The sequence below is a fragment of the Malaclemys terrapin genome, chromosome 3 (genome assembly GCF_027887155.1).
Source record: "Malaclemys terrapin pileata isolate rMalTer1 chromosome 3, rMalTer1.hap1, whole genome shotgun sequence".
Classification (NCBI taxonomy): Eukaryota; Metazoa; Chordata; order Testudines; family Emydidae; genus Malaclemys; species Malaclemys terrapin.
The window spans coordinates 84,542,077-84,568,913 of record NC_071507.1 but is presented as its reverse complement, the minus strand read 5'-3'; the positions used below and the strand labels follow the sequence as shown (position 1 = coordinate 84,568,913).

Below are 26,837 nucleotides of genomic sequence, written 5' to 3'. Positions count from 1 at the left end.
AAACATTTGGGCTTGGTGTTATCAGATATGTCAGAAGAATATGGAGTCATTCAGGCTAGCAGTTTCAGAACTAGCTACTGATTATGGGTGCCTCCAGTTTTGGCTGCCCAGTCAGACATCTTGTGTGTAATTTTCAGACTAGCCGAGCACTCACAACTCAGACCAATGAGAAATACAGATGTTCAGAACCTGGAGGGGAGGGAAATCTTGGCATTTTGAAAAGGGCAGCTTTTCATTCACCAAACAAGACAACACAAAGATAACAAGCCCAGTCCTGTGAGATAACAGTCACACAAAATGCTCAATTACTTCAATGGGTCTAAAAGGGGCTTAACACCACATAGGACAGGACCTCTATTCAACACTCCCCGGAAAAATTCTTATTGAAGCCAATCAGTGTTTTGCTTGAATAAGGAGCTCTGAACAAGCCCCTTAGTTATCATGTCTGAATAAGTTTTTCTCCCAAGAAACTGAGAAATAAGAATCTTTTTATAGTGGTCTGAGGAATTAATTCATGCTCTGTTCGCAATTCCAAAAAAACAAACAAATAAACAAAAAAGAGTGCCCAGATAAAGAATCTGACTTTAATGCAATTCTGAACGTTGAAGTCATTTCTCTTTTAAACAGTGTTTTCTATTGTAAAAAACACAATCAGATTCCGACCTTAGTTAAACTAGTGCAATTACTGTAGATTTCCAGCTATGTATCTGACATTACAATCTGGCCCATTGCCTCTTTAATACAAAAGAATCACCTTATACTTATAGCACTTCAAACATTAATCCCCACAACACTCCTGCGAGGTAGGCGAGCATAGTATCATTTACTCAAAACAGCTTTTTCCATTGCTTTGCAAAGTATCTGTTACCAAGTATTTCAAGTTCTGGAGGCTTCAGTTGTAAAACTTAACCTGTGCAGGGTAATACGTCAGGGTGTCATTACAGACAGACAACTCCTCAGGTCCAAAATGCCAGTTATTTGGCATTACATAGGAATCAGCCTCTGAGTTTGTACAGTTTCTCAGCTCCAACCCTTTGGTGAAACAGAATTCAATTTGACCAATTGTTTGCACTTCTTCACCCTAGAAACAGTAAAAATGAGATACTCAGCTTTTAAAGGCACTTACAGAGGCTTCTTGTTGTAGAGGAGACAAACTAATCCTCTAGATACAGATTGCTTGTTCTTATGGTATATTGAAGATATGCCACTGTAAAGGTACAGGTGGATGATGTTTCTAGAAGTATCTACTGCATACAGTTCATAGTACAGACACCTTGTTCCCCTTATGCAATTCACAAAGGGTGCAGGTAAATGAATCCATTTGGATACCTAGGATATTGGCTATCATTTTCTAAGATTCTTAGTAGAGGGAAGGTCTAATTTACACTGATAAAGAGATTTCTCATCACTGTAGTATTTGGTCATCCTACAAAACGAAGGAATATATTGGATTTTTTTTGTAATAAAGTAAATGCATACACAGCTGGTATATGTCATAATTTAAGGATCCAATCTGGCAAACACTCCTGGTCCTAGCCTAATGCTTACTACCAGAAGAAGCCCCACTGACTTCAGTAGGGTAACTTACAGTCACAAATATTATTGGGTAGTAAGTGTTTGCAGGATTGGGTCCCAATGTTGTTGTAATTATTACTACTGTTTTAATCATACGCCTTCAACCCTGTCATTGCCAGCAATCCCAAACTACTGTATTGGTGCCCTCTCGCATACATAATAAGAAACTGTTATAACTCAGACCCAAGGTAATTCTGGAATGGAGTTAGAAGCCTGAGGAGACTCTTGTAAAAATCTTTTTCTTAATTAACCCACTATCTAAATATTGTGCAGGAGCAAATTTCACAGCTTGATTACATGCTCTATAAAGATGTATTTCCCTTTATCATTTTTTATTTCAACTAGCAGCCGCTTGTTGTTCTGTAACTAGACCATAAGCTCTTTGAGGCAGGGAGCATATTTCCACATATGTTTGCACAGCGCCTAGTACAATGGGGCACCAATCATGACTGGGACCTTTGGACACTGTTGCATTACAAATATAAGAGTGATAGCAGCATCTGAGCAGTCTTCATGACAGCAATCACTGTTTGCAACACTATCATTGCCTCCCCTATTACTCCTTTCCCAGAATACAAAGAACCAGTCTTTAACCAGTTCCCATGTATACAGCCTCCCTTGATTAAAAGCACTGGAGCAACTTCCTGTTCCCATTGAAATTGATAGCAAAACTCCAATTTTAATTTGTTGTTTAAAAAGCCCTTAAAAGGGAGGCAACTGGTTTGGATAGTTGGTGGGTCTTGCCCACATGCTCAGGGTCTAACTGATGCCATATTTGGGATCAGGAAGGAATGTTCCCCTTGGTTGGCAGAGACCCTGTTTTTTTTTGTTTTTGTTTTTGTTTTTTTGTTTTGCCTTCCTCTGCAGCATGAGGCAAGGATCGCTTGCAGGTTTAAACTAGTGTAAATGGTGGGTTCTTTGTAACTTGAAGTCTTTAAATCATGATTTGAGGACTTCAGTAACTCAGCCATGGGTTATGGGTCTATTACAGAAGTGGGTGGGTGAGGTTCTGTGGCCTACAATGTGCAGGAGGTCACACTAGATGATCATGAGGGTCCCTTCTGACTTTAGAAGCTATGGTTTAGTGGGTTTAAATGTGAGAAAGGAGAGGCTGAGCACAAAGACTCAGAATATTGCTAAAGCAAATTAACTTGACAACACAAAAGATATTCAACTCTAAAAGCAATTTTAACTTGGAATGGTTTTCATGAAATAGCTTTCTGCATGTGTGGGCTAACTCCACCAAATGTTTTCCAGCAAAACAGCTTTATTAAACTGTGATAAAGGGAGTCTAGTGATTGTTAGAGCTGTTCTGTGACCTTTTTAGGAAAGGTCACATCACAAAGTGATAGTTAAAAGGGAGGGGGAAATCACAGCTATATAGCTAACTAAACTCAATGTCATGTGCATTGTTTTGTAGCTTAAATATATTGTTTATTTTACTTTGGTATAGATAGGTAGAATTATATTTGTGAATAATGTACTGATTGCGCACACTAAATTCACTACTGCACGCTAACTTACAGATCAGTTGCTGGCATGGAAAGGGAAAATGGAATCAGAGTTTTAGGCAGCATTGGCTGGAGAAGGCAGACCATTTATCTCTGTCTTTCTGAATCATAGGAAAAGCCATAAAGCTTTGTTTAAACTTCTTCAAACAGGAATTCTTTGGGGACACCGGGTAAGCCTCTGAATTTGCCTGATCCACATGTGTTATCAGGCAAAGTCTTTTTATTTTTAGTAGGACAGAGCTAAAATTTGGCTTAAGATGAGTCAGTTGAGTACTGTATGCTTTGAAGTAAATATATTTCAGGGGATACTTGGAATGTCCCAACATAGAAGCAAAAGAGAGGAAAATCATCAGAAGTTAATAAATTTAGTTTCATCAAGGTAAACTTTTGTTTACTACTTCAATCAATAAGGGAAAAATAAAAGAAAGTTTTACCTCTTCTGGAGGAAGGCACTGAACCTTTGGTGTTACTCCATAAACACTTGTAAGGGCTTCTTTTATGGCTGTCATCTGAAGATTTAAAAGCCATATTTGTATAGTCACAAAAAGCCTTTTTCATGAAAATCAACTGTAAACAGCTATACAATTAGAAGAGATTGCTTATCTGCAGCAGGTTTGAAGCTACCCACTCCTTCTAGCAGCGGTACATTAAAATGACTTTATAAGTATGACAGCTTCTTACCTGGTAATAGGTACTGCTTGGCTTTATCCCAACTTTCAGGAGACAACTGAAATGAATACAAAATGCCTTTTGTGGAGTAATACATCTTACGTTTCATGGGAGTCACTGCAGGTAGATATACTACAGCTAATCAACGGGTAAACGGAAAATCCTAGTGAGGGAGCTAGACAGACAGATTAAAGCAAGGAGAATGGGAGAAGCTCAACTTCCCCTCCTTTCCTGAGCTTGGGTAACTAGCATTCCCCTTACCCTTTGGCTAGTGCAGTGAGAACTCCCTCCTCTCCTGCTTGAATTGACTTTAACCATTAGAGCCAGATCCTCAGTTGCAGCTGGGAGGGGGCCCACAGCATTCTCTGCACTCCCCAAATCCATGAGCTATGGTGTGCCAGTCACCTGATACAGGTTAGAGCAGCAGGTCACATCTCTTTTCCCTCAGCTGACCAGAGGGAGGGAGAGGAGTAGGAGTTGTTATGGTCACTGTGTGCTACTGGAAATCCCTGTACATGGGGAGATTTGCCAAGTTTAAGGTCACTTTGTAACCAGTGGAAGAGCACAAAGCGGCTGGAGTGTGGCTCGCGATTCAGGACCATTGTCAGCTGAGAATAATCAAGTTTTCCAGTTTATTTAATATTAAAAGCATATTTTTAAATTATAAGTCATTCAATAAAGCTAAGCAGGATAGATGGATCCCTGTTTTAGACATCTGAGTCCATGTTTTAGGCACCCAAGTCCCTCTTTTGCCTCCACAGAGAACCTCAATACTCCCACTGAACCCTGTAGGCACCCACGCTCACTCAGCACCTAAGTTTTTCATAGTAAAAGTTCTGTAGGTACCTATGTTCCTGCCTCTGTGCATGTTCACTGCTGTCTTCCTCTAGGTGTTCTGACACCTGTCTCCTGCCTAAGTCCCAGATTGATCCATGAATGAGGGGAAGATAGTCCTTAGCCCACCTAAGTAGAGGCAGTGCCCAATCCAGTAGGTGCGCTTGAAAGGTCCCATTCAAAATTCTGCCAGAGGACGACGAGGTGGTGATGCTGCCGCCACCCACCTTACAACTTTTAGCCCAGTGACTAAAGCACTCGCCTGAGACCCCACGTTCAATTCCCTCCTTTCTTTGAAAGGGGGAGGAAAGATTCAAAACAGAAGTCTCCCACCTCCCAGAAGAGTGCTCAAACCACTGAGCTTGGGGTATTCAGATATGGGGTTCTTTCAAGCTCTCCTGATGAAGCTGTTTCACTGTGGATAGATAATGAAATAATGGTTGGAGCAGGTGGACTGGACCCAGGGTCTTCCAGCTCCCAGGTGGGTACCCTACCCAACAGATTACAGACTCATTCTCTCTCCTCCAATGACTGTTCTACTGTGTATAAATACTTAAAATGTCATTGGACCAGAGAAAGTGAGAGAATGACGCTGTAGTCCAGTGGTAAGAGCACCCATTTGGGAGGTGGGAGATCCCAGGGACCAATACCCCAGCTCTAAACTCTCATTTATCCACAGTTTCAACAGGAGAGACTAAGGGAATCCCACATCTGCATATCCCTATCATGGTTCAAGGCAATTTCACCTGTATTTCTCCCTTGTGCTCCAGCAAGGACACTCACTCTCAGGCTTCCAGCTCCCCTGCCATCACCCTTCTTGCCTTCTGATCAAAGTATTTTCAGGCAGCGCAGTCCCCTACCTACACTGTGAATTCCCCAGCAAGGCAGACTGCCTAAGCAGGCCTGCTTTGCTTTTTTCCTCAGAGGTTATAAACAGCATAATTGCCTACAGGTATAAGTTACCACATACCCCTTTCTAAGCAAGCGCATTTATGCTTAAGGTGAAAGCATTACAGAGAAAATATTACAAACAATAAAAGAACCTACACATGCTAAATAAGCTTATCAGAGATTCCCTCCCTGCGCTCCCCCACCCCAATCTTCAAAAAGGGCTCTGGTCCATGTCAGTCCTTCGAAACCTTTCCTAAGGATTGGGGCCCCCCTTTGGACCAGACATCCTGTCTTTGCTGGATTAGAATGAAGGCTTTGAGTCAGTTTAAACTCAGGGTATTTAACCAAAAGTCCTTCCTTTGTCCGCTGGCCTCTAGAGAATGCTGCTTGAATGCTTAGCGTAAGTGAGCCTCTTTAGGAGGTGCTGCCTCTCTGGAAATGTTACAACCTGAGTGAATTTGCCTAATCACCCCCCACTGTTCTTAGCTCCTGGAGGGTATGTGGTTACCCTCCCCCATGGAACTACATACAGTCCCTAGCCCACAGTGATACACACTTAATACAGTAAGATTTCCCAAAGATACTGCAGGAAACTGCAATATTTGTCACAACCCCACAGGTCAGTGGTTAAAGCCTTCTCCTAAGAGATGGGAGACCCCTCTTAAAATCCCTTCTCCCCCTCTAGCAGAGAAGGGGGAATTGAATCTGGGTCTCCACATCCCATGTAAATGCTCTAACCAGTGGGCTAAAAATTATAAGGTGGGTAGCATCCACTTCTCCTTAGGGCATTTTGTGTGGAAAGAGGCAGGCACCCAACTCATTTCTGCTTAAGCCATCTAACTCTAGGAAGCAGGTGTCCTTAGGCACCTCTCTGCAGCCTGGACTTAGGTGCCTATCTCCAAGAAATCTTAATACATCCCCCTCAGATTAGTTTAGGCAGCTCCCCATCTATCATGCTGGCTTTTGTGGATTGCATTCTTAGGCACCTATCTCTCCCCATTCATTGTATAGGGACCCTAGGTGCCTAACTCAGCGTTGTTCCTGTTTTTTCTGGGTGCCTAAAAGTTAGGTGCCATGGACTCAGCATTGCGATGCCTAGTCCCTTCATGGATTCCACCCTCCAGAACCTGAAGTTGGTGTACCTCATTCCTCTAGGCCTGATCCTATGAGGAGCTCAACCATTCAATTGCTAAGGAAATCAATGGGCCATATCCCAACAATAGGAGTTCAAGAGGAATTGTAAGTGTTCAGCAGTTCTCAGGGTTTAGTCAAATGAAAGCTGATGGAGCTCAGCACCTGGCAAGATCAGGTCCTGTACACACCAGTTTTAATCAAATCGACTGAAGTCCTCTTCCCAATAAGTGACTGTCTAACTCAGTCATTTGAGATTTTTGCAGGTTGGTAACTAGGAAGATACAATGTTATTCTTTCAACAGCCTGGAGTTGTTACCTCAAAGAAAATGATTTAAAAAACAAACAAACATGTACCTTTATATAGAAGTTGAAAGAAGAGTAATTAAAAAAAGAAATCTTTTAGCAATTCTAGCTGTACATTTTCCTGTTGGAATTTGCAAATCAGTGCAATAAGAATGTTTAATTCAATATTCACTGGAAGAATAATGAAGAATGGTAATGCTCTTTTTTTTAAGCGATAAGAAAAAACCCACTAGCTGTTAACTTGAAAATTTTTCAGTCTCCGTTCTTTGTTTCACAGCGCAACATTCACTCAAAGTAAAGAGCTCTACTGTCGGTCACCATTCCATCTGCAACTCATTCCTTAGTCACATTGTAAAAGCTACCCAGGACAATAGAACACAGGCAATTTACTAATCAGACATATTTAAACTGATTTTATTATTACATTTGAAATGCTCAGGACTTAGGTCTAGAAAAATCTATGACTGGATATTAGAAGGCAGCTACACAGACTGGAGGGGATGAAAATCACTATTTCATATTCTGTGTATGTAAAGGGAGTAAACAAGACTTTGGTAAGGAGCTGTTTGAATTAAGACAGCAACCACAACAAAACTAATTTTTAAAAAAAGCTAATTTAGGTTAAGTACTGAAGGATTTCCCCCCTTCTCTTAGAAGGCTGTTTTGTTATAGAGGGTATCTTGATTGTCAGATATGGAGCCATGAAGACATTTTCCCCATCCAGTGAACAGGCAGGGACCTAGGATTTTTCTTTTTGCCTTTCTCTGTAGCAGCACAGGACCAATCAGAAAACTGAGAAAAAGTAAGAGTAAAGTACTGTGACATGGTGGCTGGCCCTGAAGTAGGTTCAGCTTCGCTGTGCCAGAACAGTTGCTCTCAGTTTGGCCAATTAAGAGAGCAGGGCAGCACCTGGGGGTTTAGAGAACCACAGAGAATCTGAAAGGAGCAAAACCTGATCTGAGACTCTGAGTGAGGGCTGTCTAGGAGGAGAAGATTGGCAGGAGATAAGGGTTGCCAGACACAGAAGGTGTTTCCTGGGGGAAGGCTGAAGGCAAGGAGAATAGAGGGGTATGCTGGCTGACCTCCCTGAGCCAGGGCCAGAGGGCTGAAGGAGAGAAGAGGAGTAGCAGCAGAAGGAAGTGCCTGGTGGCCTAGTTGGAAACTGAGGGCTGGAGATGGCTGAAGGCAGGGAACAGTAGAGCTGCTCATCAGCTGACATCTCCATGCTGGAGAGCTGGATCCGGGGGAACAATGAGAGGTCCAGAGGGAGGGAGGGATGCTCCCCGGCAAGAACAATCTCCCAAAAGAGAAGCTGTGTGGGGGGGTCCCTCTGGGAATTGCATTCAGAGGAACAGAAGAGGACTGACAAGGAGCTCAGGTGTAGTGGAAGACACCAAAATCTAATATGGAAGGACTCCCAGCAGAGATGCTGGGGTGTGGGGAGGGAGGGGGGAGGGCAGGGGTTCCTGCTGGGAAAAGCAGTGTTTTAAGGACTATATCCACTGAGTATAGGAAATTGACTATGCTTGGGACTTTTTGTAATGGATGGATTTGCAGTACGGCTTTGGATTTGCAGTACGGCCCCAGAGAAAGATGTTCTTAAGGCAAGAGAGCTGTTGTAGAGTTAGTGGGGGATCTGAAGAGGCAGGCGTACTGAGGCAGGCATGCCTGTTGTGCCATGGCCTGCAGCCGGAGGGTGCGCTAGGCAGGACCTCACTATGACAAATAATTTTACATGGAGAGCAACTAAAATGATAAAAGGTTCAGAAAAACTTGACCTATGAGGAAAGGTTAAAAAAGCTGGGCATATTTAGTCTTGAGAAAAGACGACTGAGGAGAGACCTGATAAGTCTTCAAATATGTTAAGGGCTGTTATAAAGAGGACAATGATTAATTGTTCTCCATGCCCATTGAAAGTAGGACAAGAAGTAATGGGTTTAATCTGCAACAAGGGAGATTTAGGTTAGATATTAGGAAAAACTTTCTAACCATAAGAGCAGCTAAGCTCTGGAACAGGCTTCCAACTGAGGTTGTGGAATCCCCATCACTGGAGGCTTTTAAGAACAGGTTGGACAAACCCTTTTCCGTGATGGCCTAAGTTTACTTGATCCTGCCTCAGTGCAGGTGGCGGGATTTGATGACATTGTCCTATATTTCTATGATTCTATCATTCTTGAATTGTGGATGCCAGGACGGGACACAGCCTTGGTTGCACCAGTGCCACATACGGAGGTAAAATAATCTTTCTACTCCTATAGGAGATTTCTATTCATGCATCCAAGGATCATGTTAGTCCTTTTGGCCACAGGGTTTCACTAGTATTTCATGTTCAGCTGATTATCCACCACAACCATGACGACATCTTTTTCACTGTCACTGCTACCCAGGATAGAGTCCCTCACAGTATAAGTACAGCCTTCATTCTTTGTTCCTAGATGTATACATTGACATTTAGCTCCCAGCTTACCAAGTGATCCACATCCATATTAATGACCCGTCCTCCTCATTATTTACCACTCTGCCAATTTTTGTGTCATCTGCAAACTTTATCAGTGATTACTTTGTTTTCTTCCAGATCATTGATAAAAATATTAAAATACATAGGGGTAAGAACCAATCCCTGTAGGACCCCTACTAGTTACATCATGAGACCCGTCAGTTTCCATGTTTTAATCTATTAAATGTGTGCCATGTTAATTTTATATAATTCTTGTTTTTTAATCAAAATATTGTGCAGTGCCAAACACCTTATGGAAGTCTAAGTATATTACAGCATGGCTAGTACCTTTATCAACCAACCTTGTAATCCCATCAAAATAAGATATCAAGGTAAATTGACAGGATCTATTTTCCATAAACCCATGTTGATCATATTACCCTCCTTTAATTCTTTATTGAGTCCCTTATCTGCCGCTCCATTACCTTGTCCAGGATTGATGTCAGACATAATTCCCTGGGTCATCCTATTTCTCTTTTTTAAATATTGGCAACAATATTAAATATTTAAAATCCGCTCCCAGGCTGATAATGTCATGTAGGTTTCACATGGACATCTGTATGCTGCAAATTTGCACATTCAAGCAGGGAACTGAGAAGCTGAACAGCCTGCTAGTCACTACACAGGGGGGCATTTTAAAAAGTGCTCCTAATTAATGTATACCTAAGAAGCTAGGACAAGTTGTTATCTCCCATCTAAATTTTCTGTGTGTAGCCACCAGTGTGTTGGAGCAGTGAGAAGGGATCTTCCAATCGGAATAGGAAGACATAACACACTGTTAATTGCTTATGAGTGCATGGTGGGGGCTTTGGCATTGGTTGACATCGGTCTTTCAGGCTGTCCTCTGTTCCTATTGGATCCTTCCTCTATAGTCCCTAAATCCTAGTCTATTATTCTCTCTCTCAGAAGCTGAACAAGAGTTTTGCCCTTGTCTTGTCCTTTTCCACTAAGAGAAACGATGCATGCATTTTATTTTCTAAATTTTCTGAATTTTTTTTAATCGGCCCTACTATTGTAAAATTGAGTTTCTCAAGCACTATGTTGTATATAGGTTTTTAAAAATCTAGAAGAATATTTCTGGTTACATTACAACACTTCTAAAAGGTATAGTAGCCAAAACTTGACTCCCAATTTGACTGTCTATTATAACACCATGCAAATATCTCAGGCCCTGATCCTGCAAATGCCTTTGCACATACTTAACTCTACTGCCATGAGTAATCCCATAAAAATTAGTAGGGCTACTCACAGAAGTAAAGTTGAGCACATATGTAAGTGTGTGCAGGATCAGGACTTCAGTAAACAAATGGCAGCCTATGATATCTAAAAATGAATCTACCTCAAGGGTCAATCCTGCCATTCCCACTGCAGTCAATTTGAGTTTTACCTAAAAAGGATGGCAAAATTGAACTCATTAGAGACAATGAAGACACTTACTGACTGAAATGGAAGTTGGATTGGTGCCTAGTATCATGTGATGAGAAAAGGAGACCATACTACAACTTAAAATGGTAGCAGAATAAACCTTGCTCTGGCTCTAGAGTACAGTATTAAAGACAACTGGCATCAACAGTCATTTTTCCGCTGCAGAGTGAATGAAAGATTTAGGGTTTTTTCTTTGTTGTTAAGTGTACATCAAAGCCTTTTGCACCACTAAAATAATAAACTGACAGAAGGGGTAGATTTCCATACCTGTTGAGGTCAAGTTTTTGGTAGAGATCCAGTGTTCTACCAAAATATTTCTTTTGAGAATTAAGAGGCTCCACTGTGGCTGCACAGGTCCCATGTTTCTCCCACTCATGCTTCCTATGGGAACAAAGCTAAATTCAGTTTTTAAGAGACATGGAATCTGCCCAGGTATACTCAGAATGCCCCTTTAAGGTAAAGAGTTCTTATCCAAATATTAGTGTAAGAACAAGCATCTGACAGATGAAGTTCATAACTGAAACAGGAGAAAATCATCACATCTCTTACAAACAACCGCACATACAATCAGCTAGAGTAGGCAAAAATCCCCCAAATCCTCTCCCTGTATCGCCCTGCACCTCAATACAAGTAAGCAGAGATACTGATTTCTACAAATACATCTTGTTCACTCTGCCATAGGTGCCAGGTGCAAAAAATGAGAAGCCTCCCATTCCTGGTGCCAGCATCTCAGACTGAGACTCGATTAGATGTGATAAGGCAGAGAATCCTAGTATGTAGTAGAGTACACAACACAAAGAGAAAACATTGCTGTAGGAGGGCAGATTTTCACAGTTCTATTAGTGCAAATTGCTAAGGAAATATCAGGATGAGGCAAAAGAAGAGAGACGCTAACTTGCCCACTGACTGAGACCATAAATGTAACAGTCATTGGCAGAGCTACTTTTTACATATTGTGCTTCATGGTTTTGTGGATTCTGAAATGTAACAAGACTTATGAAGCCATCCAGTGACAGGATATATTTTTCAAGTCTGATAATTTAGTGCCACATACAGTAGAATGTACAATACAAAAGCCCTGCCTCCATGAGATTTTATTATTTAGTACAGAAACAGAGTTCTATCTGGCTGGTGAACTGGGAACATTTTTTTCAGTAACACTGCATGAGTGAGTTTCAGACTGTCCTATAAAGTATACAAGAGAGAAAAAGAGGATGGTCCATTGGTTAAGGTACTAGTCTGGGACTGGGATATCTGTGTTCAATTCCCTACCCTGCAACAGACATACTGTATGACCCTGGCAAATAGATTAGTCTCTCTGTGACTCAGTTTTCCACCTGTAAATTAGGAATAAGTAATACTTTCCTATTTCACAGGAGTGTTGTGGGATAAACATATTGAAGATTGTGATGTGCCCAGGAACTATGGTGATGGTGGCCCATATAAATAGCTTAGACAGATACAGAAAACCATCTGAAAAATATGCATTGTGGGCTAACTTAGGTAAGCAGAACATACCCAAGTTAGTCACGGCTTGACAAAATTTAGTCATACTAGTGTGATAAAAAATGTTGTATTATGAGAAATGAGTCATGTTCAGAAAGTTAAACTGTGAGAATTTTCCTCAAGTGTTAACATTTCTAAATTTCTTTTAGTATAAACTTTAGTGAGGTCTTGTATACTACAATAGCAGGCCATGCGTCAAATTGAATTTTAAAAACAATGAAGAAGATGTCCTAAAACCTGGTTCCTTACTATAATGTCAAGCCTGTCAGTATCCCAGAATGCAAAAAATAAAATAAAAAAGCCATACTCTGTTTTGTCAGTGGACTAACACATACAAAGCAGGAAATTTAGCTATATCTCAAGGCATATTTACTGTGAAAGATGCAAGTATGGAATCTTTAACACCGACATCCTTTTCCCAAAATGTTCATTAGTGACTGGGGTTAAATAGATGTCAGCACAAAACACAAAAAGCTTGTAATGAATGATTAAAAATCCCTTCGCTTTTTGGATGCCTTGCTTTCAATCTCTTGACTCTTGAGATGTCCCCTTTATACATCACAAAGAAGGGGCACAAGTCCAATCTTTTTTTTTTCTTTTGCAGGATGCCTTTGAGTTATGTGTTTACCAGAAAAGTTAAAGAACTTACTTTAAGTATGAAAACTCTTATTAAATACTTGGAATTGGAAAAAGTGGCACATTTACTTTTGAGCTGGAAGTGAGCATGAAGACTGAGTTCAAAATTTGGGGATGGGGGTGGTTATGTGTAACTGGAAGACTGTATAAGTTCTTGAAATTAGGGGTTTAGAATGAAAATGTTTCTCTCATTCCTATAGCGTTGTTTCTTTACAGTTATTACAAATGTGACAGATCAAAGTGTATCTGTAGGTATCCATGCCAAACTACAAATCAGAGGGTCTGCAGATTTGGTTGAACTTTAGGAGTATGCAGCAGCTGCTTGGGAGAACTGCTGATAGTTTTAGGGCCTTGGCAACTGGACTGTAGTGTCTCCACTGCCAAGAGGCCCAGAGCTCTGCCCAGCCCAGCCCAGCAAGAACTCATGGGACCCAAAGTTTGGGTTCACTACAGCCTGGTGAGTGTCCAGGAGGGGGTGCTCACCCCAGCTTGCAACAAAAAAATTAAAATAACCCTTCCTAAAGACAAGCTACCTATTTTGCACAGCACAACTATATGAAAGAAGAGAAAAGATGTAGAAATAATTCATTATTTCTAACTGTTGGGTATAGGAATGTGGCATTTTACCTTCACCTCTTGCACTTAACAAAACACAACTAAGGAAACTATGGAAACTGCAGAAATTCCTAGTGAAAAATAAGAGACCAATTTCTTTCTTGTCTAATGCTCAGAAAGGCCTTGATTTTTCAAAGCGCTTGTGTGGCAAACAGCAAGAAAGGCAAGGTCACCGCACTTGAGCATCAGCTCATGCTTGTGTCGAATACGGATGCAAGACAGTCCTCCGTACAGGCATCAATGAGTAAATAAACAAACTACCCAACAACAAACCTCTTGTGGATCTCTCTGACCCTCAGCAGCGTGGGGGGAAAGAAGAGGCAAGGCATTAGTGCACAACAGGTGTGTCTGAGGAGACATGAGTTCAAATGCTCAGCATTCAAAGCTAGGCAGTTCCCTCTTTTGATTTCCTTCTGCTAATGGGCACGCAGGAGCACTCACTTATGCAACCTGCCCTGCTCCACCACTTTTGACCTTGTGCTGACATGAGTAATTCTGCCTCTGCACTACGCAGAGCTGCAGAATGCCCACAATGCAGCAAAAATTGTTGTGCTCACCATTGTAGAGGGAAGATGGGATGTCACTTTCTCCCAAACAGCACTGCAGAGCTCTGCTCCACTTTGCAGGAGCACTGAAGCCTGAGTGTGTGGTGGACAAAGCTAGAGTCATATCAGATATCAGATGGGTCTGAGAACTAAACAAATGCAGTGGCTCACAGGCATATAGATATTGCGGGAGGAATAATGAGGAGCTGCAACCCACAGCTGTCCATAACTTGCGGTACTCGAAGGGGATTAGATGCAGATAGTTGCCAGGTCTGTTGATTCTTTCTTCTGCGCTGTACACATTTGGGTTGAGCCTACACCCTTATGTGTTTGGGATGAACAATCTTTTCAAAAATTTCCCCCTAAACAATTACTCCACATGGGACACTTTCAATTTAAAAATCATAAATTGTAGAATACATACATTTCTCTTTCCTACGATACTAAGATCTTAGATTCTTAAGTGGAAGGATTTTTTAAAATCCATTTACTTGTCACTTTGTATGCTCTTTAATATAACTCTTTCATTTAGCTTTCAACTATGAAAATCTATGTAGTCCATTTCACTTTTAGGTTCTTCATGCTGAATTTTCACGGTTTTATACTCTAAAAAGAAATATTTACAAGGACGGTTTATTTGTTTCATAAGAACTATTTTAACTGAAGTAAAAAATGTGGAAGCATTTCAGCGGTGTTAAGTTTGCTAAAAGCTTGTAGGTTCATAAAATCTGTAATTAGAGCCATATTTAAGGCAACACTGTCCCTTATTAAACAACTCCCAGTATTAAAGGGAAGGATTTCTCACAGTCAACAAATATTGGTCACAAAAAAAAAAATTAAAACATACCTAAACCAACTGCCATATTGCTTTTATACTGCTGGTAACCCCAGGTTATTTCAACTTCTGGCAAGACTGCTGTTGGCTAGCCTTTGAGTCAGAAATGCTAAATGGAATCAATAGCCAAGATGATATATGGGACTAGAGTAAATTCAAAGTTTTCAAGGATTTTTCTTCATTTTGATCAAATAGTCATTTTTTACCAACAGATTTGTATGAAAATATTTCACTTGTATTTATCAAGATCTGCTGTCCACTACCATGACATCATATCTTGACTTTCCCCCTCAGAAAAAAAAAACCAACAGAAGATCCTATATACTACTGTCTTCAGCCCAAAAGCTCCCAACTGTTTAGATGAGCAAAGTGGAGTAAAGAGAAGTTGATCAGGGTACAGGAAGTGCTAGTTCTGTGACATGTTTCTCTTGCCCTGGGATTATGCGGGGATTGGGCTCTGTGTAGGGAGAAGGCAGGGTCAAAAGGACAGACACTCTCCCTGCCTGCTTTATGATACTGCCCCAGAGAATTTTCAGTCCTCTAGGTGGAGATAACCCACCCAATCCTAATGAAAGCACCTCAGAAACTAAGTCAGTGAAACAATAAGGAGTCCGGTGATACCTTAAAGACTAACAAATTTATTTGGGCATAAGCTTTCGTGGGTAAAAAACCCACTTCTTCAGATGCATGGAGTCTCCTGAAGAAGTGGGTTTTTTACTCACGAAAGCTTATGCCCAAATACATCTGTTAGTCTTTAAGGTGCCACCAGACTCCTCATTATTTTTGTGGCTACAGACTAACACGGCTACCCCTCTGATACTAAGTCAGTGAAGGATTTTAACTCAGGAGCTGGGAGAATCTAATAAAATACTGAATGAGTCCATCAACTTTTTGGGTTGAGGTTTAGGGTAGGAAAGACTCTTCATTCACAGGCATGCTCTGTCTCCTTTTCACATCTATACAAGGAACCCATGCTGTGAGACAGACTTACAATTTCTCTAGTGAGCCAGCAACTTCAAGCATATATCAAGCAGATATGAAGAATTAATACATTTGCAATGGGACAAAGAAAAAAACAGTTTTTTTATCTTCCCTTCTTTGACTGAACACAGAGGAGACATGGAAACCATGGTAACAAGCTTAACCTACTGCAAATACCAAAGACCCTGCAGAATACCATACACAGTAAGAATCGTGTTTATCCTGTTACTAATATTGGACCCTACACTGCAGTCCTGCTTTCCAAAACACAGTCCTCCATCCTATAAATGTGACCTACAGTCTTGATTCCCAGAGGTATGCCTTTGTGTTTAGCTGTACTAAAATGCATGTTGTTAAGTGAGGACAGTTTACAATAAGTTCTACAGAGGAATCTGGATCAAACCTATCTTTATAATTATTTATTGCTTCACCAATTTGTGGGCCATCTGTAAATCTTACCAGCACTAATTTTATATTTATTTCCAGATTATTGATAAAGATCATGAATAGTGCTGGGGAAAGAACAGGTCCCTGTGGGACACCACTAGAAACACCAATGTTCGATGATGACTTCCATTTACGTTTTGGGTTTTTTTTTTTTTTTTTTTTTTAAAAGATCTATCAGTTAGTTACCAGTTTTTAAATCAATCCAATATGGGCTGCACTGATTTTTGTATTGTGACTTTAAAAAAAAAAAAAAACTTAAAAAAAAATAGTGTGGTACTACATCAAAATGCCTTACAGAAGTAGATGTGTAGGATATCAACACAGTTGCCTTTGTCAACCAAACCTGTAATCTGAAAGAACACTACCAAGTTTGTTTGACAAGAACTCATGGGAGCTCTCTGCACCTTCATATACTTCTTGTATGAGGAATTTCAATGTCTCTCTAAATGTGTGCCATTATACCAGTCCTATAGGAATGTGTGATACACCTACAAGAAGTCTGTTATGACACTTATTAGGTCTAGATGACTGCATAGAGTCTCACTGTAGTCCTTGGGACACAACAGTGGTGTAAGGGTCTACACAGGTAATCCTTTGGAAGACTGAGGCCAGAGATCCTGCTTCCATGTAAATATTAATATTGACAAAGCATAAGAAACACAGAAGGAAAGTGCAGAATAATTTCTAAAGTTGTTATTCCAAGGTTTTTGATGCAACTACAGCAAGCGTCTAAAGCCTGGTACCAAAGGCTCCTTCAGATAAGTCATTTAGAAAGACTATAAGATACATCCAAAATGAATTTCCATCGTAGCTTGAACTCACCAGAACTGGGTGCGATTAGGAGATGAATGGAGTACATCAGGCCAGTATTGTCTCATGTCTGGCAAGAGATCCTAGAAATTAAAAATATGTATCTACCCTGTGTAGCTGAAAAGGGATTTCATACTCAATATACATTTTCAAAACATTGCCAATCTCCTTGGAGATTCTTGGCTGAAACCCGTTATATAGGTGAAAAAGAATTATTGCTAGGTGAGTAAGAGGTTTTGTGCCCTGTGAAAATGTATCCTTATGGCTGTTTCAGATGCAAATATACAATTAGATTTTGAAACACTGAACAAAAATATTTCCTTTCTTGAAATCAGATACATTTCTGTAACTGTTTAATTAACTGATTAATTTCTGCAACCCTATGGAAATCCTCTTAAATTGTACAGTTCCTGTCTTACTCATCTCCAGCCTTTAATCCCCCACCCTGTATTATAAAGCAATGTTAGACTGATAAATGGACTTTTCCATTCTTTATGGTTTGAAAGAAGTCAAATTCATCATAGAGCTTACTGTTCAGCTCTCCTTAATTTGCATTCCCTGCACCCCTGCCTGCAGATGTACCTCACTTCTGGGAAAGGACAGGCTGCAGCCACCACTGCTTTCACTTCCCTTATTGGTTCCATCAGGGGAACAGCTTTAAACAACAGATGATAATCAACAGGAGTCCTACTACTGGACGCTCTGTGGAAAATGCACTCCTAGGTGCTGGGCTGCCCAGCAGCACAGAAGTTGCAAGGGGTGCTCTAGTTGTACCCTCCCTAGGGTGACCAGCTGTCCCAATTTTATAGGGACAGTCCCGATCTTTGGGTCTTTTTCTTCTATAGGATCCTATTACCCCGCACCCCGTCCCAATTTTTCACACTCGCTGTCTGGTCACTCTAACGCTCCCCTCCAGAAAGACTTTTTGCCCCGGGAGGCCCAGAGCCAGTGTTCTGCCAGTTTCTACTTGAAAAGACTAGGGAATGACTCAAGCCATGTGTGTATACAAAACCAATGGTGATTTGAAGGAGTCGTTGAACTTCACAGAGACGTAGAATAAGGGAATAAAGCACCTAATGAATGTTGGAATGGGAATTTTTAAAAGCATAACCATCTCAGATTACAAATTAAATCAGAAGGGATAGGCTATGAAGTTATATATATTTGGGATTTGAAAAGGTAATTGTGTTCAATCCTGCTCAGAATTAACATTTTAATTTAAATAAATTAAAATTACCTTAATCTCAGTCACATTGAAGTGCCATGTTCTATTACATTCGTCTACTTTATCAGGCCTAGGGAAGAAATATACAAATGAAAACAGAATGCCCACTATTAGGAACTGGGTGGAAAAAGTCGTGTCACGGAGCTACATTTCAAAGTTACAAGATTATAGCTTTGAAATTTGAGTTTAAAAATCCAAGGAACCCAAGTCAATCTCTACAGCATTTTAACCATCACAAACGCATTAAAATTCATTACGTGCTAATTGTAGCTGAACTCTTCTAAGTGCAGAGGACCCTGTTGTGCCCTTCACACCACTTTAGCTATGCATAAAGTGCCTGAGTGGTGTGGAGGACTTTGCCTGGGCCCTCTCCAATGAAGTCAATTCCATCCTAAGTGAGTCACTCAATTTACGATTCCCGAGACCCACACAAATTCTAACTGCCTTGGAACCTAGTTGTAATGCTGTCGATAGTTTTATAGAGGATAGGCGACCAATCTTTTGTATGTTTTCTTCCAATCACTTATTTTTTTATGAAAAGTCTCTACATCTTCAGAGATTCCAGCCAGTTGTTTCCTTTGAGACAGACATGTTTTTCACAAGTTTCTATGAGTTTTTTGTAACATGTTTAGACTCCTCAGGCCACATTCAGTCATGAGACACTAATAAGTGCTCTGAACTCAGAAAAAGAGGAAGTTATACTCCCCTTTACATTAGCAACTTTGGAAATAGACTTTTAAAAAAAAAGCTTATTCTGCAATTTGATTTGTGTGCCTGCACATGATCACCAAGCATGCAAGATCATAAGTTAGCGGTGTATTGAACTATACAACTTTGGTCTCTGGCTAGAGCAGGGTTCTTATACTTCAATACGCTACACATTCATAAGAGCAGATCAGTGGAGCATCCACCAGCACAAAAACTAAAAATCCTAGTAAGTTAGAGGTCTGACTTGAACCTGCAAAAGCACAGATTCAGTGATAAATGGGATTTTGCTCTGAAAACTGCCTGTGGAAAACATGATCATTTCTCCCTCCTCAGATCTGTTCCCTGTGTGTATTCAAAGTCAGACCAGCAGACAAAAGTATCATTTATTATTATTATTATTATTTCTAGCTCTGCAGAGCCAACAGAACTAAGAAGAGAGAATGAACTGAAGTCTTTTTTTGGATGCATTATCATCAGTATTGTTTACTAAGATCTGATCAGTTACATCTGCGAAGATCCCTTTGATGGTAACTGGTTGCTTAGGCACCAATGAGAGCATAATTTGAAGACAATGGGATGGTAATACAGAGGTCTGAACTGGACCTGTAGGACTTATTATTGGAGAAGGAAAAAACCCATCTTAACTCTCAGTGCCTGATTCTTATGTTGCACCAGTTTTACACTCATGTAAATCCATTGACTTGAGCAGATTTACATGCGTAGACAATCGGGCCTTCAGAATCCAAGTGAATTTGTAGGGCTGACAGAAAACAACATTTGAACTTGTAAAATGAGCACATTTAATAAGGAAATTGTTTGGACACAACAAACATGTAATCCTCAATCCCATGTTTACAAAGTCATTTTTCACATTAGAAACACACTTCAGAAGTTTCTCATAATTTCCTTTCCATAGGTGGAATGGAAAAGGGGAAAACATATCTTAAATTGATGTGACTTTATTATCAAAATTAGAAGTCATATGTCATGCTATTAAACCTCTGTAACCTATGCTACTGAAAATGCCTACATAAAACTATAAAAATCAAGCAACTCAAGGAGAAACACACTATAATTAGGCATTGTAATATGCATCCTACTGGGTAAATTTGCAGTGAAAGCAGAAATAAAACTGATAAGACAAATTTTAGAGAAGTTACATTCGTATCAAGGCTGGTGATGCTTTTAGTTGGATTACAGACCACAGTTTGGAGCTGTTTACAGTTGCTGAAAGTCTGCATATTAATCCTTATGACACATAATATGAACATTTTCTTCTTCAAAGTCCTGTCTAGAATCAAATAACTAATCCCTGTAATGCCTAAATACTATCATCCCCATTCTACAGATTAAAAAAAAATATCATTGAGTTATTTACCCAAAGCTACTGCAGGAGTCAATGCCAGAGATGGGATTAGAGCCCACACTGGCTTCCAGTCCTGTGATGAAATCACACACCATGGGTGAAACCCTGTTCCACTGAAGTCAATGGGAATTTTGCCATAAGCTTCTATGGATCCAGAATTTTGCCCCATGGCTCTTTCAGACTTAAAATCCCATAGCAGAGAAGCACATCTGGGTCTCTTTTTATAAGGATATAGACAAGATTCAGTGCTGCTTTAAGTGGGTACAGATCCATTGACCCACCCCCCCAAGTCTAAGAGCCTGATTCTTCTCTCCCTCAAACTCATTTTACAGCATTGTCTCTAATGAAGTTATTTCTGATTTACACCGGTGTAAATAGGAGGAGAATCAGGCCCTTACACTTGAAGTCAATGAAGCTGTACCCGCTTACGCCAGCACTGAATTTAGACCAACATGGCATTCTTTTCTAATTTGAAATTAAAAGGATTTGTTTTAAGTTCTTACCATAGTCCATGAATTGTCCAGTACTGGGGGGGATCTTTGCAGTCATTTTCACTCATCTAAAGAAAGCAAAAGTCCATAACATTTATTAAATACATTACTTAGTCAGAGATCACCTAATCCATTTTGGGTTTAAAAACATTAGAGCATGCTAAGGGATTTACCACAAACATGCTGAATGAGCAGCACGAATAATTGAAAGATCAAGGGCAGATTCTCAGTTAGTGTAAATCAGCATAGCACCATCTAAGTGAATGCAGCTAAGTCTTATTTACATCTAATGAGGATCTGGCCTGCAGTTCCCAGCAGTTTCCTATTTAAGAGATCAGCAGACCCTTTCAATGAGTTCAGAGTTCCCAAAACAAAGAGATTTTAAACGTTGTGAGAAGCCATCAATGGTGTGTTAGTGAAATCAACCAGGGCCAGTTTTAGGGGAAGGCCAGCAAGGCGGTTGCCCTGGCGCACCACTCCACCGTGCCATTTTTCCCCACTCCACTGGTTAGCCAGCTAAGCCACTCTTGGGGGCACAAAAGTGTTCTCTGGGCCCTGACGCCAACAATAATTTGTATATGTCCATGAGCAATTCTACTGCTGGTATACAAGTAGACATACAATGATTAAGGGAGAGAACCACACATTCACAGCCCAAATAATTACCTATGCAAAACGTTAACTGCTAAAGAAAGGGCAGAACAGTAGATACAGGAACTTTCCAGGAGCTCAGTAAATATAATATGGAGACCCAGTCTTGCAAACCCTTGCACTAATCCTGCTGATTTCAGTTTAACTACTTGCTTGAGTACGGACTATTACTACATCTCTACCCCAATATAACATGACCCGATATAACACAAATTTGGATATAATGCGGTAAAGCAGCGCTCTGGGGGGGCGGGGCTGCACGCTCCGGTGGATCAAAGCAAGTTCGATATAATGCAGTTTCACCTATAACGTGGTAAGATTTTTTGGCTCCCGAGGACAGCGTTGTATCGGGGTAGAGGTATATTATATAGGGGTTGGGGTTTCCACCTGAAAGGAAGCAGAGCCCTTGATTACACAGGGAGAGCAGAGCGCTCTGTGCATAAAATGTTGTTTTTAGGGTAGGTTATATGCTCCTGATCAGTCACTAAACTTGATGCTCAGACTGTCAGACTCAGTGTTATTTTTATACTTTCTCCAATATTCTGCCTGGTAACCACCAAATAGTTTAATGTAAATATTGATTAAAAAACAAAAACTCCCTACTAGCTTTTCTTTTAATCTCTGCATGTTCCTTCCTGCCCTAATTAGTGTGATTCACTTGGTCAGAGCTACTGCTCTGACACTGCAGAAGGGTAGAATAAGACCTGTAACCTCACTAATTGTCCAAGCTTCTACAGTCCTATGCCATGCATAAAGCAGCATTCTTAATTTTTCACGTTTTCTTTCCATGTGTGCCAGTTTTCTTCCTCTCTGATCTTGCCACCTACATAGTCCAGTGACTAGACAGCAATTAAACCCAGTGTCTGTTTTATTCCAGAAGGGAAATTAGACAAACAACATTGCTCCTCAAAGGAGATTTGTGAAATCAAAACACTTCAGATAGCTAAACCAGAAACACAGTCAATTAACAACTATCCAGCAAGTTACATCTTCCCTTGAACATTGTCTTACACCTAAATAGCTCGGACCACTAAGTTTGCTAATCACTTGGGGCCAGCTCCAGCTCCCATCAAAGTAAATGGCAAAACTTCCATTAGCTTCAGTGCAAACTGGATCAAGACCTTGCGTTGAAATTCCTAGAAAGTCAAACATCAAAGGTTGGCAGTCCTTCAAATTGAAATCCTTCTTAGACTGGTGTGAACATGGATTAAACTCACCAGGCTTGAAATTCAATTGGTTTGCACTTTATGTAATCATTTGAAACCTATGCAAACTGAGTGCAAGTGAGTGATGAATTCTGATCTGGTAGCATTTTACACCAAACTTTGCACAAGCGTAAATGGACAAGGTGCAAGGTACCAGAGAATCAGGCCCACAACACTGAACTGGCTGGCATAGTACCTTTTACAGATTTCCCTTTCTCTATATTACCCTCTAGATTTGTGAGTCACAATTAAGACAGAACAGTTACTTACCTTACAGTATCTGTGGTTCTTTGAGATGTTGTAGTTGGTGTGGAAGAACAACAACAATCTGGTTTTCAACATTTTGAGAACCATCTGGCAATCAGACTGTACAGCACAGTCCAATTTGGTATGATAAGCCATCTTTCAAACTGTATTTGTAAAACCAGAATGCAGATGCAAGCCACCAGAGGGCCCATCTATCACTTCTTATATTGAAAGGAAGGATGGTTCGTTGGTTAGAGCCCTATCCTTGGGAGACCTGGGTTCATTCCCAGTTCTGCCACATACTTCCTGTGTGATCTTGGACAATCAGCTCTCTGTCTGTAAAATGAGGATAATAGCACTGCCCTACTTAATAAGGTGTTGTGAGGATACATACATAAAAGACTGTGAGGTGCTCAGAGACCACTGTAATGGGGGCCATATAAGTACCTATGATAAATAGATCTAGTTTCAATGAAAATCTGTTTCATTTATATAGATCCTTCAAAAATAAGTTCATCCAGGATGAACACCAAAGCAACAGTGAAAATGGAAACTAGAGGCTGGCTTCTGTAGTTACGATATAAGCTAGTAGTTTATGGGGACCATATGGGAAGAGAGCTGTCCCTCACAAATATGTAGCACAGGCCTCTTGCAAGTAAACATTTGCTGGAAATACTCACAGATGTGTAGAACTATAACACAATTGCTCTGAGGTAAACTGGTTTTAGAACAAGTTCATCCAGAAGAATACATTTTACCCTGAGCACTAATATATTGTATCTACAGTGGAACACGTCTCTTGGGTAACACCAGTACAAATACGAGACTATCCAGTTCAGAGATGGAACATATTGTAAAGGCAACTGTACAGTTAAATAATTTTGAAAATGTGAAAGGCATAACTGACACAAAATTGCAGGCCATCAGGCCAACTCATTTTTAGAAACAGCAACGTTTGCACATGACTAACAGAGGAAGAAAGGAACAACTTTATTTGGTGTCCATAAGCAAGGACTTTTTGGTCTAACAACACATCAAAACAGCAGTGGTTCACCATAATCCCGCTGATTGCTGAACTAGTATAACTCTATTTTATTTGATGGGTCTCTTTTTCCTTGTAACCTTTAATATACAGTCACAACTAAAACCCTGCAGCTAGGAACATTTTTGATCATATCAGTGTTAATGAATCTATTATTGAAAACTAGTTTCATTCTTAAATGAAATGTGTGATGCTGGCAGACCAGGCGCCAGCTCATGCCAAGGTCCCTGGGTCTCAAGTGGACACTGATAAATACATAGTTGGAATCTGTCTGGCTCACTTGTGGGTTAATATTGATAAGATAATTGTGACAAATATGGCGAGTAATACATAGAAGAAAGTGAAATTGTTAGAATTTCAAGAAAGTGTTTAGATTATTGAATGCTTGGGAGTTGCTGCATGCATTAATCTTATTTGTAATATCTGTGTTCCAAATTGCAGTGTAATGCTTGAGCAGTTGTATTGTGAGCCTCTGTGACTGCATACAGGAGAGGGACATTAATTATTGTGAAGAGATGCTCTTCTACAGAAATTGTTACATCCCTCCTGAAAGAGGAGACCTATTGATACCAGGTGGGCTAGGGTTGGATCTTACAACTGGAAACTCCCTACATCTGGAGTGAGAAAAAGTCAACAGCAGTCAACAGGACTAAAGATACTTCTTATTGTTTTGCTCTCCTCCTCATGAAAATCAGTCATACAAGTGGACTCCTCCCATCAGCTGAGTTTGCAGCTGAGAACACATGGCAGGAGGGGGATAAAAACCCCAAACCCAAGAAATTAAGGATCTCTATGCTGCTTGGACTCTGCGGGGCAAAGTGTTTCTAGGTATAAGCAAGAGATCCCTAGATGCTTAGCCTGGATTAGGCCTGAAGGACAAACAGAGCTTGCTGATTATAGAAGCCTATATTACCTTTTGAAACCTAGGACTAACTCATTTGTGTGTCTATGGATATGTCTACACTGCAATTAAAAACCTACCACATTTATTAATTTACACCACAATTAAACAGCCCCTTGGCCTGAGTCAGCACTGTTTAACTATGGTGTTAATTAATTAATTAATTGTGGTGGGAGGGTCCCAGAGCCCGGACTCCAGCCCAAACATCTGCACCACAATTAAACAGCCCCGCGAGCCTGAGTCAGCTGGCATGAACCAGTCACGCGTGTCCAATTGCAATGTAAACAGAGCCTATATTTGCTTGCTTTATCCTTGTAAATAACTCTCTAGTTTCCTTTCCCTATTTAATAGGACTTCATATAGTTTACAAGTGTTGTCTTTGGTGTGAGATCTAAAGCACAATTGACCTGGGGTAAGTGACTGGTCCCTTGGGATTAGGAGTAACCTGATTATTGCTGTGATTCTCAGCATGAGGGACCATCTATCACAGAGACTGACTCACCTGGGTGGCAAGACAGATGGAATACCCAAGGACTGTCTGTGACTCCATATTAAGACTGTTAAAGTACCTGAGGAGTTTGCACTTGGTGCAGTTAGTTGATAAAATTTATGTTTAAAACTCTCAACCAATTAGGGATTTGTGCCCTGGTTTTAAGCAGTCTGCCCTGGAATTGGTGTTGGTGGTATTGCGGCACCATTGTGTCACCAGTGCATTCTGTTTAACAGTCAGCCCTGTTTCCTTTCTCCTAGGTGGCTCTCTCATTTCTCACTTGTTCAATTGCTATGGGTGGTGCAAAGCAGATTTAAGCAGAGCTGAGGATGTGGCCTTTATCCTCCTTCCTGTTCTCCCCTTGCTCACCAAGACAGAGACTGGATGACCAAACTCTTGCAACAGATTTCTCCTCTCCACAGGCCTCCATATTCCCAATGAATGGCAGGGCAGCTACTGCTACTGTTTGCCAAAATAAGTATCTCCAGAGCAGGCAGCACTTAAAATAGACCCTCTACCTTAATCAACTCCAAGAAAGAAAGGCACAGTCATAAAAGCTTCCCTCCTCCAGTTCCTTAGCTGGGGAGACAACCTTTCCTATTTAACTGTTCCCATTCCCATCTAACAGGGTTCACAATCCCCTAGGATTGAATAGTCCTCTAACTCCTACAGAATCATAAAGTAACTGTTAGCTCACCATCACTGAAGCCACGATGATGAGTCAAGCGTAACAGCACACCCCTCCTTTAAAAAGAGTTCTCAAGCACAGCTTTTAAGTAGTTTATATTATCTCTGTATTACAAATAGCAGTGAAAGTGTCAAAGTGACTCAAAGGCTAAGTAATAGGAAGTTGACATTAGAAAAAAATTAATTGCACAAAGTGCTACTTTTATGGGAGGTTGATTAATCATTGGAACAATTTATTAAGGGAAGCGGTAAATTCATCATCACTCGGGGTCATTAAATTGAGATGGGATACCTTTCTAAAAGAGATGGTCTAGTTCACCCACAAGTTACTGGGCTCAATAATGTTCACTTATGGAGCAGGAAGAACAATTTTCTCCACTGTAGGAATCACTAGGTGAAATTCTAAAGCCTGTGTTATGCAGGAGGTCAGACTAGTTGACCCTAATGGGCCCTTCTGGCCTTAATCTATTAACACAAAACCTAAACATATAATGTCCAATCTAATCAAGTCAGAGAAAAAATTTACTCAAAAGTTACCATACACAATAAAGTAATAGCTTAAAATGTATAAACATCTAAGGTACATATGGTCTCTATTTTCTAGCATGTAC

At 40.4% G+C, this 26,837-nt stretch overlaps 1 protein-coding gene across 1 annotated transcript in view; it reads right to left on the bottom strand.

The window, feature by feature from the left end:
- Positions 1-570: 570 nt before the first annotated feature.
- The window catches only part of RNASET2 (ribonuclease T2), a 38,555-nt gene continuing 12,288 nt past the window's right edge, over positions 571-26,837 (bottom strand). The window contains 7 exon segments of the mRNA XM_054023908.1: positions 571-1,081; positions 3,521-3,595; positions 3,768-3,813; positions 11,107-11,220; positions 17,227-17,297; positions 18,452-18,509; positions 21,017-21,072. Of these exon segments, the coding sequence (XP_053879883.1) occupies positions 893-1,081; positions 3,521-3,595; positions 3,768-3,813; positions 11,107-11,220; positions 17,227-17,297; positions 18,452-18,509; positions 21,017-21,072 (609 nt within the window). The 3' untranslated portion in view covers positions 571-892.